The sequence below is a fragment of the Falco punctatus genome (genome assembly GCF_963210335.1).
Source record: "Falco punctatus genome assembly, chromosome: 1".
NCBI classification, from domain to species: domain Eukaryota; kingdom Metazoa; phylum Chordata; class Aves; order Falconiformes; family Falconidae; genus Falco; species Falco punctatus.
Window position 1 is genome coordinate 39281425 of NC_137580.1, and position 20032 is coordinate 39301456.

The 20032-nt window shown below is 43.6% G+C and overlaps 1 protein-coding gene across 3 annotated transcripts in view; it reads right to left on the reverse strand.

Moving 5' to 3' along the window:
- Window positions 1-20032, reverse strand: part of SFXN5 (sideroflexin 5) — a 134537-nt gene that overhangs the window by 80157 nt on the left and 34348 nt on the right. For all 3 annotated transcript variants that reach the window (XR_013926818.1, XM_080379600.1, XM_080379599.1), the window contains 6 exons: window positions 13876-13902; window positions 12502-12556; window positions 10512-10537; window positions 6429-6482; window positions 3735-3791; window positions 2807-2872 (listed from right to left, as the gene is read on the reverse strand). Coding sequence is in view for 2 of the 3 variants with exons in the window: in XM_080379600.1 (XP_080235726.1) it covers window positions 2807-2872; window positions 3735-3791; window positions 6429-6482; window positions 10512-10537; window positions 12502-12556; window positions 13876-13902 (285 nt within the window). In the remaining variant the exon portion in view is untranslated. The remainder of the gene's footprint in view (window positions 1-2806; window positions 2873-3734; window positions 3792-6428; window positions 6483-10511; window positions 10538-12501; window positions 12557-13875; window positions 13903-20032) is intronic.

Consider the following 20032-nt stretch of genomic DNA (forward strand, 5'->3'; position numbering starts at 1 on the left):
GGAATCCAGCATGCAGTAAGTACTGGTACAGATTATCAGGAAACAAGCTACTCTGTGGTAACACACACACCAGTAGTGTCCCCAGCAGCTCGTCTATGGGGGACACTACAGGGACATCAGTGCACAGCAACTTCATCTCATTTTCGCACACTGTATCTGCCATAGCATGCTCTACTTGGAAGAAGACCTCCTTCCAAGATCAGGAAGGAGAAAGCATCTACGACGGCTGTTGCACTTCCCTGATTCCCCAATGACATCAATGGGTCTACGAAAAGTTCCTGCCTTCCCCATAACAATATTGTGACCCTCAGAGCACCACATCCACAAAACCACTGCTATTACAGAGCTCACAGCACTCCTCACACACACTAAGGGCATCCCAGTGTAAGCCAAATCTGGTGGGGCCATCATGGCCCTTAGATAAGAAGGCAGAAACACCCTCTCAGCATCCATATCACTGAAGGAAGAGTTCCTCTTGCACAAGCTTCAAATGCTCTAAGTATAGAATACTGTGGCATCATCTTTCCTTGTAGTGCTTTTAAAGCTCTGCCATGATGGACAGCCAAGGTGTGCAAGATAACCAGGCACTGGGGCTCCTGCTGGAGATGCACCTACAAGTTATGTGGACAGATAAATCCCAGCATCATTTCAGTTGCTGCATTTATTCAAAGCTCGTTGATCTGCACAGACCATCCTTCACCAGCTCCTTCACCACCACCAGGGAGTAAGCAGTACAACTAACAGGTAACTAACCACCACGCGACAAAGAGCTGATCTACCACCAGCAGACTGATGAACCACCCGTGTGTCACCAGCAGTGACAGCCACACTGCAGTAACAGCAGGCCACTGCTGCTTTCCTTGAAGTTCTTTAATCTAGAAGTCTTGGTGTAGCTTTTCACACTGCTTCAGAGAACGAGTGCTTCTCACAGCACCACTAATAGTCATTTCTGCACTATGAACTTATCTTTCTGATTCAGCTCCTTTGTGGTCAGCCTAGGAGGAACCAGAGATTTTAAGGACCTGCATCAGCTGTCCCAACCTGGACACCTCAGCTCGCCGCCCAAGTGGTTTCCTTACCAAAGCCTGTCAGCTTCTCGGGGTGACAAAACTCTGCCAGCATCACTTCTCTGTGTCTCCTGCCCTCTATCTGCCCCTGTTGCCAAAATGGAGAGGAGCATTAATGCCAACAACATGGAACCATCATCATCTCTCTGTTGCAGCTGTGTTGAGGGCTGGAAGGCAGGTTGTGAGCGGCAGCAGCACATCAAGCTGAAGAGCTTCACTTTACTAATTCACAAGGTGGAAAAAATTAAGGACTGAGGAGGACAGTCAAGATCTCCCATGCTAGACTGGGAAACAGCAGACAGAGAATGGCTGCTAACCAAAGCATCGAGGTTGGTGGGATGGGGACTCAGATTGTACATCAGCTGCAAAAGTGTGGAGCTGGTGTGGACACATCTCCATGGGGTTAGGAAGCATGGGAGCTCACACCAGTGCTCACACACTGCTGGTCTGTGTGCAGTCTGGGTTAATTCTGCAGTGAAGGGATAATACAGGTGATACAGAAGAGAAGTTCAGCAACCAGTGAGCAAGCCAAGCCAGCAACGCAGAAAACTATCAAGCAGAAGCGTATCCAATAAAACAGACAGTTTCCATCAAAACTGCAAGGCACTTCACTAACTCTACTACCCTTGCAAAGCTGCCTGGCTGCCGCACAAGAACACAGATATTCTGCAGAGTTTTTGCTGTCCACTGTGGACACAATCTGCCAAACTGCTCATTGCCAGTTCCCAGCCAGGAGCTTCTGCCTCCACAGCTCTCCTAACAATCCTGAATCTGTCTAGACAAACATTTTACCTTGTAAAGAAATCTAAATAAGCCCATGCAGTTTTTTCCAGAAGGTGAATTGGGGAACTTGCGTATAAACAGTGTGGTGAGCAGGCTGAGTGCTGATCCCCTCCTATGGCACTGTCTGCAGAAAAAATGCCTGGAAAAGGATGTCTGTGGCTTGAGAAAAAGGAAAAAAAGTCTTGGCCAGAGGGAAAAAAATACAAACTTCTTTAATATTCCAGCAGAAAAGGTACAACCATACGTTTCAGAGGCTTATCTGAAAATCCAGAGTAAAAAAATTCCCCAGGTTGCTACTGAAAAATATACCTGCCTCCTTGGAAATTAGCTGACCCTGCATGCAGATGTACTTGTTTCCAGGGAATCCGAGTATTAAAAGCCTGATGACTGCACCACAAGACCACAACTTCAGCAACATTAAAAGTTCCTCTCTTACGGACTATTTCAGATACTACTTGAACACCGTTTCCATCTTGAACACTGTTCCCCTGTGAAATGTCATTTTGAGCACTGCGGTTCTTTCAGTCCAAGGTGCTGACCCAACAGGAGAGTATCTCCAAAAGCCTGCCTCTGTTCAGCATGTCAGCTGTCACACTATCACTCTGCAGCCCCAAAGTCACTCTCTTAACTCAGACTAGGCTAATTTACCATGAATTAATGTACGTGTGGATAATTTGAGTCCACCCAGCAGCAATGCCACAGTGCAGAGACACAGGCAGTGCATGGCGCAGGATGTGCTGGAAGCCATCAGCACTAGAAGTCTCCTTCTGTTGAAAAGTTTAGGCATGCAGGGACAGAAACACGTCGCAGTTAAAATATTTTCTGGTTATGCAGAATGAATTCCATCAATTAAAAGATAAACATGCTTGGCAATTCAAACAAACATTTCAAAAGCACTGCAGTACTACTGTAAGGGAGCAGTTACTCAGTAGTGAAATATATAAAGCGTTACCCACTGCTATTGAGACAGCACTTATGACAGCTCCCAAGTAGCCCTGGATGAACTTGGATGTCGGAGAAGGCTTTGGAAAGAAAAACAAAACATATTTTCAATAAACAAACTTCTGGTTATTAAAATGCAACCAAGCTTTTTTGTTTGTTTTGCTTTTGTTTTATTTGTTTTAATCCAGACACAGGTTTAATTTTGTCATATTGTTCTGTGACACACGGTCTGTCATCTAGCAGCGGCAAAAGCAAGGAAAATTGTAGCCTCATGAGCAAGGTTAAAGGGAATGGAAAATTAATTGGCATCAGAAAATTATAATAATAGCAGCTTAAAGGAAGTATGTAAATGAAATTCAGCAAATGGTACAAAATTAGCATTCTTATACACTTGTGATGAACCCCAAACTCTCCACATTACTTGTCTTTCACATGTTATCTCCATGAGCTGGCTGGTTTCCAACTCTGCTTCCCATCTTGAGCTTCCCACATCCCCACACAGGATGAATGAAGGCTAAAGCGATGGAAGAGAGCAGGAACGGCCCCAACACTTCCCAGCAGCACTGCTAGTAGTGCCTATAAAGTCCTCAGGAGACAGCAGCATGATCATGGAGCCACTTTCCGCTCTCCAAAAACCCAGACGCCATTTGCTTTGTGCTCATTTACACTTGGAATTAAACCATTTCATACCAGTTAGACCTATATACTAGTGCAGCCCAAAGGCACTGAGCATTACTTATGTGCCTCGAGTGATTTTGAGATCCTCATGCCATTTACAGCTAAGGCTTAAAATGGAAGCCTACACAGGAGAATAGCCAATCTATAAATTCATCACAGTGCCAACTCCAGAGTTTCTATTAACAACAAAGAGACAAGACTTAAGTTTCCGTGTAAAAACAGACCTAACGCACTGCATGTGCCACATATGTTGGGTCTCCTCACCTTTGTCGCGTTGCGGTTTGCATAGTTGACGCAGGCATTGTGGCTCTGATTCAACCACTAAAGAGGAAACAAGAAGAGATAGGCATAAACATAACTTCAAAAAACAACAACAAAAAAATATCTATAAACGTAGGAGTGCAGCAGGAAAATTCATCTCCCTTCGGACCTGCTCACAACTTGCCACCTCTTTTCAAAGGCTCATGGAGGCCCAATACCTGATTTAATGCTCTTCGAAGTGAGGGACAGATGTCTCAAGGCACCCAGGGCCCAGAGGGCAGTTCTGCTACCCTATAAGCTTGACACTCAACTCTTTTCCCGGCCCAGTCCACCTCCACATGACACCTTGGTGCTATTGGTCTTTATTTTTGTCAGCACCAAATCCATACTGCTGTTAAGATGTAGCAGTAAGCCCAGCAGGCATTTCATCAGTCTCTTATTAAGCTCCATGGTTCTCAAACAGAGGGTCATAGGAGGCTTCAACTGAGGAACAGGAGATTAGATGTACCATCTTGTGGATACGGGTGCCACTAAACTGGTATTTCTGTCTATAGTGTTTTGGAGAGGGATTTGTCACCAAAACAGCACAGCAGCAGGCTGGGGATGAGTAGCACCACACTTCTGCTGTGGTTTCACCCACAGCAACTTCTGGCAATATAAACAAAATTTTCATTCCCAAAACACCATGTTCTCAGTTCAGAGCGTGTCAGAACTGGACTCCTCTACAGCTGCAGCCTGAACTAAGATGGAAGAGGAGGAATGAAGTGAGGGTGAGGAGAGAGTGAAATGAGGGACTAAAACACAGGGATTAGCCCAGTCATTGTTGAGTTCATGGCCCAAGAGCACATTTTTCCTGCTGACCAGCTCTCTAGCCTGGAACTCTGGATCTAGCAAACCTTGCTTTGTTTTATTTACATAATAATTAAAAAAAAAAAAAGTTACAAAGTCAGCTTGCCAGTAGGTGCTGGAAATCTGCCTCAGTTTTCCAGGGTTCTTTTTAACCCCCACAGCACCTGTCTACATTAGCAGGTCCACAGGACTAGGCTAGAGCTAACCTGAGACACGCGCATTCTGGGCATCAGCGACAACTGCTGCACCGCACAAGACTGCTGCTATAGGAGCCAGTGTTGTTTAATGCAGTAATATGCACTGTCCCTAAATCCTATGTTATTTACCCACTTTTCAGAGAGTACTTGTCCTTTATTGTCCTTAATCTAATCTAAAGTTTAAGTCATGTCTAGGTTGAAGCCATGCCCAATACCCATTTATTAACTCCACCATCTTCCCAAGTGGCTGCCTGACACCCTCCTGGGCTTTTTAGGTGATGCCTCTCTAGGTTGCTACTCCTTCTACTTGCATTTTTCAGTAAGGGGTGACCCATGTGCTCATCACAGTGGAGGGATGAGTTTGAGAACTGCTTATTAAGCAGCAGTGGTTCAGAAAGGCTGCGACTGCTGGACTTGCCTGCTATGGCTTCTTCCTTGAGTGGGCTTGTTTTGATTCTGCATTTGAAACAGCCTTTCTAGTTTTAAAAGGGTTATTCCATCCTTTTAAAGCCCAGTTTCTCCCAGCTATGCCATGGTGGTGGGAATAGCAGCTCCACATGTAAAGCCATTTACAAGGCCCCCAGCCCAAGCCAGCTATCTGGGCTGGCTTGCTCCTCACTCACACAACTTCTCCAAAACCCAACTCTTTCCATCGTAGATGTCTACAAACAGATGAGGTAAGTTGCCTCCAAAGATATGAATAAGTCCAGGTGTCTGCAGGCACTATCCCACTCCCAGCAGGTAAAGCCACATGGCACAACTTACAGCTAAATACACCAGACCACAAGTTACTGGCACATACCAATATATTCTCGGTTCTCAGTCTTTCTAACGTACTAGGCAGATCCCATTCTGCTTTGATATTTCTTAACAGCATAATTCTCTATCATCACTTACACTAGACAACAAAAAGACATTCACAACTAAAAATAAGTCTGAAAATAACTTGTTCTTTCATTTCAGTTAGTGCTGAAATTATACTTAAGTGGCGTGTTTACTATGGATATAACTCATTCATGGGCACAATTCCTCCCCTTACTCTTAATTCCCAGAATTTTAATGGGAAAAAACACCAATACCTCCCTACACATAGACTTATTTACCCCAAAGCTTCTGTATCACATTGAACACAGTGGTCCTTGGCTTTGCAATGCAATTGCAAAAAAGATTGCAAACAAAAAACGTTCCTGAAATTCCAAGGCACAGGGCCTCCTGCACCCCTAGCCCTGTGCCCAGGTTGCACTTCCAACAGGAATTCACCAAGGAAGATCCCAACTACCGGACACGGTGTCTTTAAAAGAAGCAGATGTATGAGCTTAAGGGCTTACATCTTCATGGAAGTACACACTGTGCAATCATTTAGACCTGTTCAAAATGGGTCCAAAAAGCTGATTTTGAGATCCCAGGCTATTTTGCATCTCCCTTGTGATGGCATAAATAGCCAGGTGCCAGAAAGCAAACCCAGTAATTTGCTTACAGCCCCTTCTAGACCTACCAAATCTTTCCTCAACTATGTCCAGCCACACCACCTCCCCATTAACTAAAGCACTGCCAGTGCTGAATAGCCATGTGTATCAGTTTGTCCTCTAGACAAAATTCAACTGCTCCTTTCCTTTCCATAACATTCTCCACCCATTCAGGCGAGTGTTACCTGCCAAAACACAGTGGATGCCAGCGTCTGGTTGGGCAAGAGAAGACCAACAACCTACAAGATAAGAGATTTTCTCATTAGTAAATGCATTGCTGGTTTGCCCTTGGTGCTCTTCTAGGCATGCAAACAGCGAACTTCTTTCTAATGACTTGAATGAATTATCTTTATTTTGATTTTATTTCATTATAGTTATTGAACTTCCCTTCAGCCTATTGTCTCTCAGTTTTCCAGTGGGTAACATAGCTGCCCTTGAAAGCTTTGCATCTTTAATTATTGCTTGCAACACACCTTGAAAAGAGTCTGGCAGCAGATACCATTCAAAGATTAGTTCAGTAAAATGTTCTTTAATCCATTTATTTCTGGAGGATAACACAAACATAGCTTGAATGCAAGAGTTCAAAGTTGTCCCCATTGGCAGTGAAAGGGTTTTTTCTTATTTTCCTTTGGCACACTCACAAGAAAGAAATCCGATTTTAACATCTGAAGACAGGAGTGCCACCTGGAAGCACATGTGCTCCTGTTTGGGAGTTTGAATTTTGTTTTAAGAGAATTGTTGCTGTGTCATACTCGGAGCTGTGAAAACTCCTGCTTGGGTTATGAGCTCAGGGTGACAACCACTGTCTCCCAGAGGCTTATGGCAGCCTGTCCTGGCACATCTGGCCAGATGCTGCCCAAAAGTGAGATGCCACAGGCTTTGCAAGGTCACCTACTGCAGCACCCAAGCGACACACGTGTTGCCTATACAGTCCTGAGAGCATCCTTGGGACATCTCGACACAGCACACAGGCATACCCTCTGCAAATCTTCAAAGACCTTTGGAAGCACAGCACTGCCAGGCTCCTTCCTACCTTGTTTTATGGCAATCTTTACTCTTAAAGCCTAAGCAGCTGAAGAAGAGGAAAGGGATGCAAAGCAAGGGGACTCCAAGTGATAAACCGAACAAACACAAGATTAGTTCTCAGGTAAGAAACAGGTGAGGTGAAATACTTCCTAACATCATTGTCATTTTCTTCCCTCCTGCGCATTAAATGTCTGACAGTTTCTGAAGATGATGGTGGTCTTGTTGCAAAATCACACTCGTGTCTTTGTTAAGAGTATAGACTGGGTAATTCCTTTTAAATTCCAAATACATTTATTTTTAGGACATTCGTGTGAACTGAAATGTCTCCAAGGCATCTGGGCAAGGAGGCTGTGAGTTCATTCCCACACTCAGACCGTCTTCTGCACCATTTTCTTTAAGTTTATTCTTGAGAAGCTGAGAAAACTTCCCTGTTAGGGCACTGAGAGCCTGCCACAAGGAGGGATAAGCTAAAGCCGTCTCTGCACATCTGCAGCAGCATCAGTTGAAGAGGAGGTAACTTCTATGCTTAAGGACATAAGAGAGAAATAACAACAAACAAAAGGGTAATAGGCTTGGGAGGCCTAATTTCATTTACATCTTCCTTTCTCCTCCTCCTCCTCCAGCTTTTCCTCCTACAGCCTTTCGTGAAGTTACAGCTACTTTGTAAGCTGGCCGAGTGCCAATCTGTGCAAGTTACACTAATTTACCGCTTCCATTGAATATGCAGATCTTGTCATTAATTACTCCATTGCTGGTCTTAGCCAAACGAATTCAACAGGCGATGAACCTCCTCACCCCAGGACTGACTTACGCCCCTGAAGCCAACAGGCTAATGAGGCTCCAGAGGAGAGGGAAGACTGCAGGCAGCTACTTACATTGTCAGCTGAAGCTGAGCGCCGAGAAAAATAAAAGAGGAAAATAAATAAATAAAAAAGAGCACCCAAAATCTGTATGACTGAAAGAGGCACGTTTAAATGCAAACTCTCCATATGTGCAAGAGTCTGTCAAGAAATGTACAATTTCACTTTTAATTACTGTCAGGGGAAAAAATAACTAAGAAGGAAAACAAAATAAAAAAAGCTTCTAAACACTAGAAAAGTACCAGCTACAAAATTTAATTGCTTCTCAGGTGCGAACGGCACTTTGTGGCCCCAAACTCAGGGCTAAAAGCTTGCCGCTTGGGCAACAAGACCCCCAATTTTCAATGGCTGGGGAAAATAAGGTGCTTAAAGCTGTGGATGGCAGCTGGGAGCAGCAGCACAGCTTCTGCTCCATCTTCACTGCCTGCATCTTGGGCTGAATTTCCTAAATGTAGATAAATCTTCCTCCTTGGAGGCCTTCATCCGTGGGATCAAACACAAATCCAGGGTGAAAAGTTACAGCCCAGCAGCCACCTTGCACATCTCACCCCTCCAGCAAAAGGAGACAATGTGAGAAGCTGAATTTGTTCCCTTCTGGGCTGAAATCTATGTTGGCAAACACAAACTCTCTCTACACTTACACACACCCCATCCTGTCCCCGCTCTGCCACTGCAACCCACTCTGGGGTTGAACCATATACCTGAGCAGGGAAAGGATAGAGGCTAAAAAGAAAAGCAACTGATCGCGACTTGGGGCAAGAAAAAACAGCCAGAGGATTTGGTTGTGTCAAGGGAGTAGCTGCTTCGGCCAGAAAAGAAATTATTATTTTCAGCAAGACCTTAATCTCTTTCACAATGAGCTAAACCATACTGAATTATTTTGCATTAGCTATAGGGGAAAAAAATCCCCAACACATATATAGGCAGCATCAGATATTGACTGGTAGGCAGTAAACCTGTTAATACATAATCTGATCACGTCTCTGCCGGTATCTAAGCAGGGTGTTTAATTGACTCCCCTGAACACCGGGACAATTAGCGCGGGTGCAATGGCACGCCAGCACGGCTTTGCGGGCAAGGACAGCCACGCTCGCTCAGCCAGAGCCCACCACAGGCACATTAAGTCTCTCTTGAGGAAATCCCATCCCCCTATGTGAAATGCAAGACTCAAACTGTTTTTATGCTAGAGCAGGCTGCCAATTTTGTCACTAAATTTCACAGATCGATTGGCATAAATGTTACATTTTAATTTTAACATTTGAAACGTTTGGGTTTTTTTTTTTTTTTTTTTTTTTTTTTTAAATGACAAGAGGTTCCAGTTTATCCTTTACAGCTAGTGAAATTGGGCTCATCTGACAGCTCTCGGCTCCTCTGACAGCTCTGGATTTGGGCCGATTTCATTGTCAATTTGATCGTTAACTCATTTTTGTTTAACCTTTTCTTTTAAAATGCCCCATACAAAGTTACCACCAAACCCTTACACACAACAACAAATAGTAACAGCCGCAATGATTTCTGCTTTCAGGTGCTAGCAACCCTGCTATCACCATTTGGGAAGGGATCGTTACCTTTAAGCAAGTACTGTGCCATGGCCCACTGGGTTTAGGAAGATTAAATTCAGCAGATTTTGCTCCTTCAACCATTTAAATATCCATGATCTAATAAACTGAGCCAAAAACTGGTGGCCAGTAGGACCAACTACCTTCTGGCACCAACTTTGGGCAAAACTCTGTGCCTTAGTTTCCCCATTTGCAAAATGGGGTTAATTAATCATTCCTGTCCCTGAAGACAAGCTGAGGTTTCAGCATTAGGAGGACAGGCAGAATTATCTCCCTTCTGGTTTTTGCTATCAAGAGCACCCAAATGCTTTACAAATTTCACAATAACAAGTACAAACTAAAAATGCCCTTAGCAATAACCCCACGGAAAGCACTTGCTGTTTTAATTAATCAAGACGAGAGCATACAACACCGGCCTCGCCGTGCTGTAGCTCATCATGTTCAGGAAGCGACTTGTAAAACATGTAAATTAAAAAAAAAAAAAAAAAAGTGTCCAAAGATGAAATCTGAGAGTTGCAGAAGTTGCATTTTGCAGGCAATGAGCTCATCTTGGTCTTCCCTTTCCAGAAGGGAAAGATAAAGCTGAAGACGTTGCAGGGGGCTGGGCAAATGACATTAAATAGATAAATAACCTCAAGCACAATGTCCATAAGGCACGTATTACATGACAAAGCCCTTGCTAATGTGCAATGGGAAAGGTGGGAACCCTGCGTGAATGTGTCGCAAGGCAATAAGGTGGAATGTGCAGAATTGTCTGTGAGTGCTAAAAAATGCATTTCTTGGTACTCGCAAACAGAACAGGGAAAGATGATAAAGTACTTACGATGGGTGTTCCAAAAGGAATGTAACCTATTAAAAAACAAAACAAAAAAAAAAGAAAAAAAAAAAGAGAGATGTATGCATTGTAATACAGTTTGGGGATGGAAAAAAATCACATCTAAGACATCTATCAGTTTAGAGTAGAAGCCACACCTAGCATGACAGGCTGCACTCACTTCCACCAGCTGCATACCACTGCAGGGACGTCTGTGGACCTACACCAGACACACCAAGCATCAACTAGAGCAGTGTTCTGATTTTTGCCCAATCCCCTTCCCATCCTCTACTGGCTTGTCTTGGGTTGCAGTTTTAGAGTTTCTCTGAAAATCTAATAACATCTAGACCCTAAAGCTTACTCCAGTAAACCCAGTCTGTGCCAGGACGTGGTATGAGGGCTTCAGAGGGCACTGTGTTGTTGAACTGGGCTAGGCAACCAGCAAAAACTCAAACCAGCAAAAGCAAAGGGGTGATGGTTCAGACCAGAAGCTGCTTGGTACAGACCAGGAGGAGATGGGTGCTGCCACAATGGTGCTAACTGACCTGACCTAGTGGCTCACTGCCAGAGAAAGAGGGAGATCCTGTCCCCCTTCCCAGGCTCAGTCACGAAATCTATTCCCTCCCTCATGCTAGCTCTGTTGCTCATCAGACCCTCCCACAACCTACCCTTGCTAACCCAGAAGAAAACTCTCCAGCTTTCCATGCCCATTTCCCTCTTGTTGAGTCTGGTCCCACCAGGACAGCAAGGTGAAGATGTTCATGAAGCCATCTAACAAGCTGCAGAGCCTGTGCCAGTTAAGGAGCAGGACCATGCCACAATAGGTGGGACCTCCCTCTTTCACCACCTGCTTCATCAACATCTCCACTAGTGATTTTACACCAGGAGAGCTCAATTATTTCTAGGTCAGTAGAAAAAGGAACAGAGTATAAGCTGAAGAAAGTATATTTGCAGCATGGAGGAGAGAGGGACTATTTTAATCATAGGTGTAAGTTAAAGCTCTCTATATTAGAAATAAGCCTTTACCCCAAATCTTATTGAGCACCACAAAAATCAAATGCTTCACATTTTTCCCCTGCTAAGTCTGCCAATTTTTGTGCTAATTATAACTCATCTCTATGACTTCCACTAGAAGGTCTTGGAACATTTTACCAATATTACTGAATTAAGCCTCATGGATCCAATTTACAGTCAGAAAGGGCAAAGACCTGAGAGGAAGAAAATTTTTTTTTAAATTAAAAAATAAAGAACAAGGCAGCAAAGTGGTGGGTCCTGGTTTTTCTCCCTCCACTTTACCCTTAACATCATCCTTCTTCAAAGAACTGCAGAACAAAACCCACCAACCCTGGTATTTTCCTCTGTGCTCAGTATTCAAGTGAAGATGTTCCTGCCAAAAACCATGGAAAAGGTCTTATTTAAATAGATCCTTTAGGAAAGGACCAAGGCTGCCCTTGCATACTCAAGAGAGCTGCTATTCAACCCACAGCAGAGGTAGCTGTGGACCTGTGCATGGCAGAGGGACATCCCAAAACGGGAAGGAAGAGGCAATGATTTCACCATTAAGCAGCCCAGTTAAGCCACAAGGAAGCTGATCCTTCCTGAGCTCCCAATGCCATGGCTATTAGGTACCACCACACACAGAAAAATAGGGTTCATCCTATTCTCTCCTGGAGAGCAAAACCCTAAGCTGCTCGTTGGGCATCAGGCTTCACTGTTTACTGCAAAATTAAAATGCCTGTTCTAGTGACGGATACCTCAGAAATACCAGAAAAGACGTTAGCTTGAGTCCACATTAAAATACCTCAAGGAAAGGAAAATATTAAGCACTAGAGCACTCATAGGCATTTGGGATCCTAATTTTCCTCACTTGCAAAGGGATTTTAGCCTTTATCTTTCTGATGTCAGTCTAAAGATGCAATTCAAAAACAGGAGGAAAAAAACCACATTTTGTACAAGTTCTCAGTAAAATCAATGATTGCCCAATTGGGACATACTATACCTGACATTCGGAAAGGCATGAAGATGGTCTCATTTGTATCAGGATGGATGATGGCCTGTAAAACAGTCAGCAAACAGACAGTAAAGCACAGCAACAGTTGGCAAGGTGCAGCGAAGCCAGTACTCAGCCTCTACAAATAGCACCTTCAAGCAGAGTGTACGGGGGGATTTCACGCATCTCAGCACCCTCCTTGCTTTTGCAGTTCTGACCAAAGGCAGTTATTGTTCAGCAACCTTCAAAAAAACTCCTCCTAACGCTGCTTTCCCCTCTCCTTACATAATTTAGCATAGGTTAATAATTTAGAAGTAAATAATTTAACTTGAAATACAGAAAGTGGCTCTTTCTTAGTACCGTAACATCCCCAAGGGCAAAGCACCGCTGTACTTTAACCCCAGGGGGGTTAATGCAAATTTAGCAGGGGAAAAGGGAAACCTAATTTCTGTCCCTGCCTGTTTTAAGCATCTCCACCGAGGTGCGGCTTAATGTCCTGGCTGAAACTCTGCCCTACGATAGAAAGGAAAAGCCCTCGCTATGGCAGAGGAATGGTGAGGGCAGGGCTGCCTGCTTGGGAGGGAACTTTTTGCTGCTTGTGAAGCAAATGGGTCACAGGAGACCTCTGTAAGGACTTGTGTGGCTCAGCCATGATGGATGGATTCAGTCTGAGAAACAGTCCCCGTCTGCAGGTATGCCTGCATAAGCCTGCACAGCACATTGTAGGAAGCCTGAAATGCTGCTTCAGGATCCAGCTGAATTTGGATAAAAACACAGAGGTATGGCCCACTCTGGTTGTCACTATAAGGGTCATCCAAACAAAATCCCCTCACATGCCACAGGATTTGGATTTGCTGTTTAACTCAGCCCTTACATGTATCCACAGCTTCTCGGCCAACGCTGGTGGCTGTGGACAGCCCAACCTCCACGGAAATCTGAAATCTGCTTTACTGATAAACAGACAGCAAAGCTAACTTGGCCCATTTTTCACCAAATTTTACAATGAGCCCAGGAAGTTGCACTGGCATTAACTGGCTGGGGACAAAAAATCAACCCCCAAGTGACCCGGGACTGCAGAGGAGGAAAGTACGGCAGTTACAAGCCTTACCAAAGAACTGTCAAACTATTTTCAAAAGACTGGAGACAAGAAATCTCTTGACTAGACAGGGAAGAAAAAATGAAGACATCAAAATATATAAATACAAAAAAAAGTAACTCAGACTCTTTGGTGGCAACAGTGTTCTCTGCATTTACATTTCTGTGGCAAGACAAAACAGCAACTGGCAAAGTCAATAATGGAGAAGAGGACAGCATGGCTTAGCAAAAAGGGAAAAAGCAGCAACAGTTGAAAAAAATAATGAAATAGAAAAAAAGCGTTATTACCTGCTTTATTTTTTGAGCTCCCCACAGCTAGAAAAATAAAAGATAATATTGTATTAAAAAAAAAAAAGAATAGTGTAGTTTTATATCAAACCCCAAATATTCATCTTTTAGCTGCTGTAGTAAACGAACGCAAGGGACTGCTTTAAACAGACTCATTTTCTGCATTCTTCCAGGATGTATTTAAAGACACCAAGCTCCTTCAATCTGTGCGGCCAGTAAGACCAGCAAGGCAGAGAAGATATTCTTTCTTATATTGAATGCAGCCAGACTTCACGCTCTGCTATAAGCTTTATGAATCAAGAATTATCTCGGTAACTCTGCCACACGTAGAGCTAAAGGTAAATTTAGCACAGCCTTTCCTTGGATGAGCTTCCTGCGGAAATCGAGGCTTGCTGGGGAACAAAGGTGGAGCAAGTCCTGCAGGGAAAAACAAGAAATATCTTTTCAAATAAAACCTGGATTAAAAATAAACCACCACTAGCTTTCACTTTTCACAAGGGAAACACACCAAAAAAGTGTTCGTGAAGAGGAAAAATCTCATTTAAAACTCTCACGAGCCCCTACTGTTATTTACTGACTGTAATTCAGCAGCATCAAAACACGTCAAATCTGGCTCAGACAGTAGAGATCCATAAGCACCGAGAAAGAAACGTCCTACATGAGATGCAGGTAGAGCTAATGAGTAGGTGCACAACATCAAGAGACGCTCTGGCATACACATAAACCCATAGTTTGCCCCCTGCTTAATAAAGCCAGAGGTCTTTCCTCCATGAATTACACCTAAATGCAAATTACAATCTCAAAAAAAAAATAAATCTCAATTTTGATGTATATAATTCTAGAGATGGATGAAAAACCAGGGCTCCTGTAAAATAACACAACAGATCATTGCTTTTACTATTAAAAACTGTTCTGTTCAGCTCAAGTCTGGCTTCAACTTCAGGCACTGGCTTGTGTTACACCTCTGTCTGACAGCCTCCAGCGCTGCCTATTTTTGTTCTTCACACAGGTACTTGGAGCTGCTAAAGCCACCCTTTAACCTTCACTTAAAGGAAAAAAAAAAAAAAAAATCATCTGAGCCAGGAGACTGGCTGTTTTGTTGGCAAGGAGCATTTGCCAATCTTTTAACCACCCTCATGGCTCTTTTACATCTTTCCAATTTGTCAACATCCTCTTGAATCGAGGACGCCAGAAACCAGACAAATTATTCCAACAACAGTTGTACCAGTGCCAAACCAAGGGTAGGATAACCTGATGAGTTCTGCTCTTGCTGTTGATAAATCTGAAGACGGTGATAGCTCTTTTTGCTTGGAGAGCTCACGATTACCCACCAGAATACCTACCCAAGCACCGGTGCGTATTCTGCAATACAGGCTTTCACGCTTAAGATTTCATCGTTATGGTATAAATTAAGCCCCATTCTGCCATTCTTTACCCGAGTTTTAGTGACTTCCCTAAATATAAGTCCATTAAAATACTGTTGGAATAAGGTAATTACTCTATTAGAAATAGCATAACTTGACCCACTGATACCAGCAAGCCCAGTATTTCACTCCAAATTCAGCTCTCACTCCAGAATTGAAGCCCTGTGATGGACTCCACTGCATGTGATGAGTTATTGGAATATGAAATGTCACAGGCTGATGCATATATCCACAGGGTTCTTTCCTGAGAAAAACTTCCCTTTTTAAAGAAAACCATTATTTGCCCATCTTGCAATTGAAAAACAGCCTGAGGGACACAAAGAGACAATCTTTATGGCTAGCAGAGACAAGATGTGTCTACCCTCACCAATCCTAAAATCCAGAGGGTGGGAGGCTGCATGCCCCGACAGCTACCAGAGCTTTTCTGCTCCTGCCTGCCCACCAGCTCAAGAACTTCCATGGGGTAAAGGTGAAAATCCTTGAGCTGCAGGTGACTATTCAGAGTGTTCCAGTAACCCTGTGGCTGCCCAGGTCTCGCATATCTTAGATATGACACAAAGCCATGGGATTTTCTTCTCCAACTGCAAGCACCAAGACTAGCAAAAAGGAAGAGGGATGGTTTCTGAGCCAGCGCTATGGCTTTTTTGGTCACATTATCTAATTTCATTAATTGATCCCAATATTTATGCATTTTCCTGCTGCAGTGCAAATATTGTTAGAATATGCGATTTCATTACTTCTCAGAAAGAGACTTTACAAGATGCACCTGATGAGTCACCTAAAGATTCTGCCAGCTCATTTTCACTTTTTTATCCTCTAATTCATTTTCTGTCTGCAGCATTTTTCAATAGCTCCAGTACTCTGACAAGTCTTGCCAGCTGGGGGGCTCGTTTCTGAGAGCAAGTCTCTATTTTTGCTGGGGATTTCATTCACGCTCTCTCCGGCCATCTTCGAGAAGCAGCCAGATTTTTATGTCATTTACACTAGCGTGAATCCAAAGCATCTTCACTGGAGCACATGGAACAACTCCAGATTCGTGCTCAATTTATGTTAGATTTAGGTCTGTGATCTCTAAATATAGTCAGCCTGTACTGGTTGGGTCTCCTGTAATAGACGATCTTCCTTTACATCAGCTTAGCTGAATATTACTGGCTCAAAGTTAGTTACACAGGGTTTTGCCACCATTCAAAATTGGATGCAAGAGCCAAATCTGCTCATACGTGGGTTTACACCAAAGGAGATCAGAGGACAAGGGGACAGAAGCATTGGAGCACTGTTAACATATTCCATTATCTGCCCAGCAACCTAAGCAGGTAGTAACGGACAAGTTTCTCCAGCCTGTGGCCATTGCAATCTTCCACCAGGAAAGATCAGGCTCTGCTTCATGGAGATGTCCTTCATGGTCGTGGAGGAATCTGCTCCAGGCACCAGCACTTCAGGTCACTAGACTCATGGATGAAACTTCCATCCATCCATCCATCCATCCTTCCAAGGATTCTGTTTTTTCTACAGTTTTTTGAGGAAGAGATACTCACCAGTTTGCTCACCAGCTACAGCAGATAGCTTTAAAACTCTGAACTCAGGAACTGAATTCAGTTATACAGAAACATTATGTACTTATGATGTTTAAGGAAGGGTATGAAAGACTGCCATGATCTAAAGAGAACCAAAGCTGCAGTAAGGAGCTAGAGGCTGGAATAAGTTTTGGGGAACAGATATGATCTTTGGTTGACAGGACATTCATTAGCATTCCTTATTTAGCAGCAGAAATACAGCTTAGAGATAGTTTTCAAAAGAAGTACTTATTTAAAGAATATAACCAGCCCAAATATATTAGCTAACACCTGCCACTGTAAAAACAGTAGAAAGGGTACCAGTTAACCTTAAAAGATTAACCTCCCTCCTACTAAATACAGTAGGATTTCATGGTCCTTCTGGACTCAAATACGGGAATTTTTTCCCTCTCTACACAAAGTTTCACCTAGATCAGAAAACCATGTTTACAAACCATTCATCCATGTTTACAGCGGGCTCCAACACTGCTAAAACAAGCAGCCAACTCCACCCTACATGAGCGCAGTTGGCTGTATCCAGACCACCTACTACACCGCTGAAGCTGACCTCTGATGTCTAAGGTCAGGAGAGCACTGACAGATTCACACCACCTACTCCCTTGTGTTGCCAGCAACCACCTCCCTACCGTCAGTGGAGGCACAAAGGCAGAACTGATGTCGGAAATCTGCAATAGATGCTCTAACAGTTCCCTCCCTCAACTGTATGCACCAACAGGAGATGAGTCCCTTGCACAGTACAGTAATAGATGTTGAAATGATCTTAAATCCACGGGTGTGTGCTCTGGATATGCCACATCAGGAATAACTCTATGGAGAAAAGCCCTTACCAATTAACCGCAAGTTAAACACACGTAGAAATACAGAATTGTTGAGGTTGGAAAAGACCTTTAAGATCATCAAGCTCAACTGCTAACCCAGCACTGCCAAGGCCACCACTAAACCATGTCCCTAAGCACCACAACTACATGTCTTTTAAATACCTCCAGGGACAGTGACTCCAACACCTCCCTGGGCAGCCTGGTCCAAACGCGCAATGTCAAGGCACGGCTGTTTTCAAACAGCTGATGAGGAGTCACATGGTATATGAGCCTTGTGTGCAAGAGAAAACACAGCAGTTGTTTTGCAAAGTTCTGCAAAGACTAAGTGGTCTAATCATGTCAAGCTTTGCACCATCATCACTCACAACAGCTTGCAAAATCCCCCTAGTAAAGACAAGGTTGAAGAGGAAATCCTCAGAAAATTGAGTATTTTTAGTTTATTTCATTTGTCCAGTCAAATGGAGACAGAGTTCCATCTCAAAATCTGCTCAGCCCCTTCCTGCTTTGTCAGGGAGGTTCTCACCCTTTCACAAGATCCTGCCTGCACCCACAAAAACTTCATTTTAAAAAGGTAACAGCCTGAAGTTTGCAATCCATCAGAAATCATCAGTAGTTTCACACTCCAGGAGTTGCAAGGTTTATTAAAGCAAAGCTCAGATTATCTATCCCACACTGAATTCCAAATATTGGGTGTCAGGAGTGGAATGTGTGACGCAGCAAAGCTTATTCTGAAGAAGAGCAAGCTGCTTTCATGTGAGTGGCCATTCGGAGTGACAGTCTCCAAAACCAGATGCACTTTCCAATAACCCCAATTGCCTAAATTATATGAAGCCAGAAGAAAAAAGGCAAAATTTACTCTTTACAGCAACAGGGATCCGGCTTCGCTTTAGCGCCAAGCAATAGTGAATGCTCAAAACACCTCATTCCAGATCCCTTAGCCAGCAGTTGAACAGCCAGAGTAAGACACCTTACTGGTGGTAACTGATAGTGGGACTCATCTCCCCCAACAAGCATCTACAACATAATAAATACCTACTATGGCAAATACTCTGGATTTCCTTTATGTCAGTGGTTCGACTCATCCTGACTAGGTGACCAGTACAGGCTGCACAACTTGCATCCCAGCAGTGCTTGCTTCTCTCCATTGACTTTAAGATGGGACCTACACAGTTAGTTCAGGCTCAAATTGGGATTGGCTCAAGCCAAAGCAGCTCATATGGACTTTAGCATGGCTTACAAAGATACAGTTTCTTTGGATTCTAATAAGAATTTGATGAAAGTTGAATATTTTCTGCTAGAACATTTAGGAATTTCAGACTTAAGCACTACATCTTTTCCCAAAAGATCTCCCACAGATCTACCTGGGCACATCTGGTCCTTCCACACGGCCACCAGCCTGAAACAGAAGCGCTCAGCAGCAGCTCCACCACACCCATGATCAGGCTTAGCTCACATTAGTCTTCAGCATAAGATTAAACATATCTGAAAACTCACATGATCCCTTTTGCCAGCAGTACCCTGGGACATTCCCATTCAAAACTGCTCCTCACAGCCCTTTTGGCAAGAAGGTGGAACCTGCAGTGAATGGAGCTAGAAAAGAACATCCACGCATGGCCTCACCACTGAAGCCCTGCTTGCTGAAATAGGATGTTCATCCCTGACAACAGGTGCTTCTTATTGATATTATTTCACTTTTTTTTTCCACTATGCTTCTGAGATTTTTCATGGGTTGTAAGGTTACACTGTTACAGAGGAAGATCTCCCAAGTGCCCGCCACATTGCACTCTCCAACATGTCATCCTCTCTTACACATTCTTCCCTACTGCCTTCCTAGTTATTAAAGGCATTTATGGTGGTCAGTTCACTCCAGGCAGCATCTCCAGAACCTCTCAGCAGGTAACATGAAAACAAATAAGTATCTATCTATTTTTAGTATTTCAATAAAGCTAAACACCAGTGCCAAACTCGAGGCAGTCTGGTGCAGCTGAACAGCTACAACGCATTCTGCTTTGCTCTCCACCCATTCTTTCTCCCCCAGGAGTGCGATCACTCATGCTTTGCATTGCTTTCTCCCACTTCTCTCCAGCAGTCCCAAAATCCCACTTCTTGAAAAGTGATATGTAACGTACGGACAAATGCACACCACAAGCTCCAGCCAAAGCATTTGGTTAGGGCTGAATGCTTTTAGCAAGATTTATGGATTTACAATGGTGGAATCCCAGACCTTCTGGTTCCACATTTAGTATCACCTGAATGTCTGAAAACCTGGATGATGTGCCTAACCCTACCTGTTAATAGATATGGAATCTGATGTCTGGCTTTACAAATAAACATGGAAAAC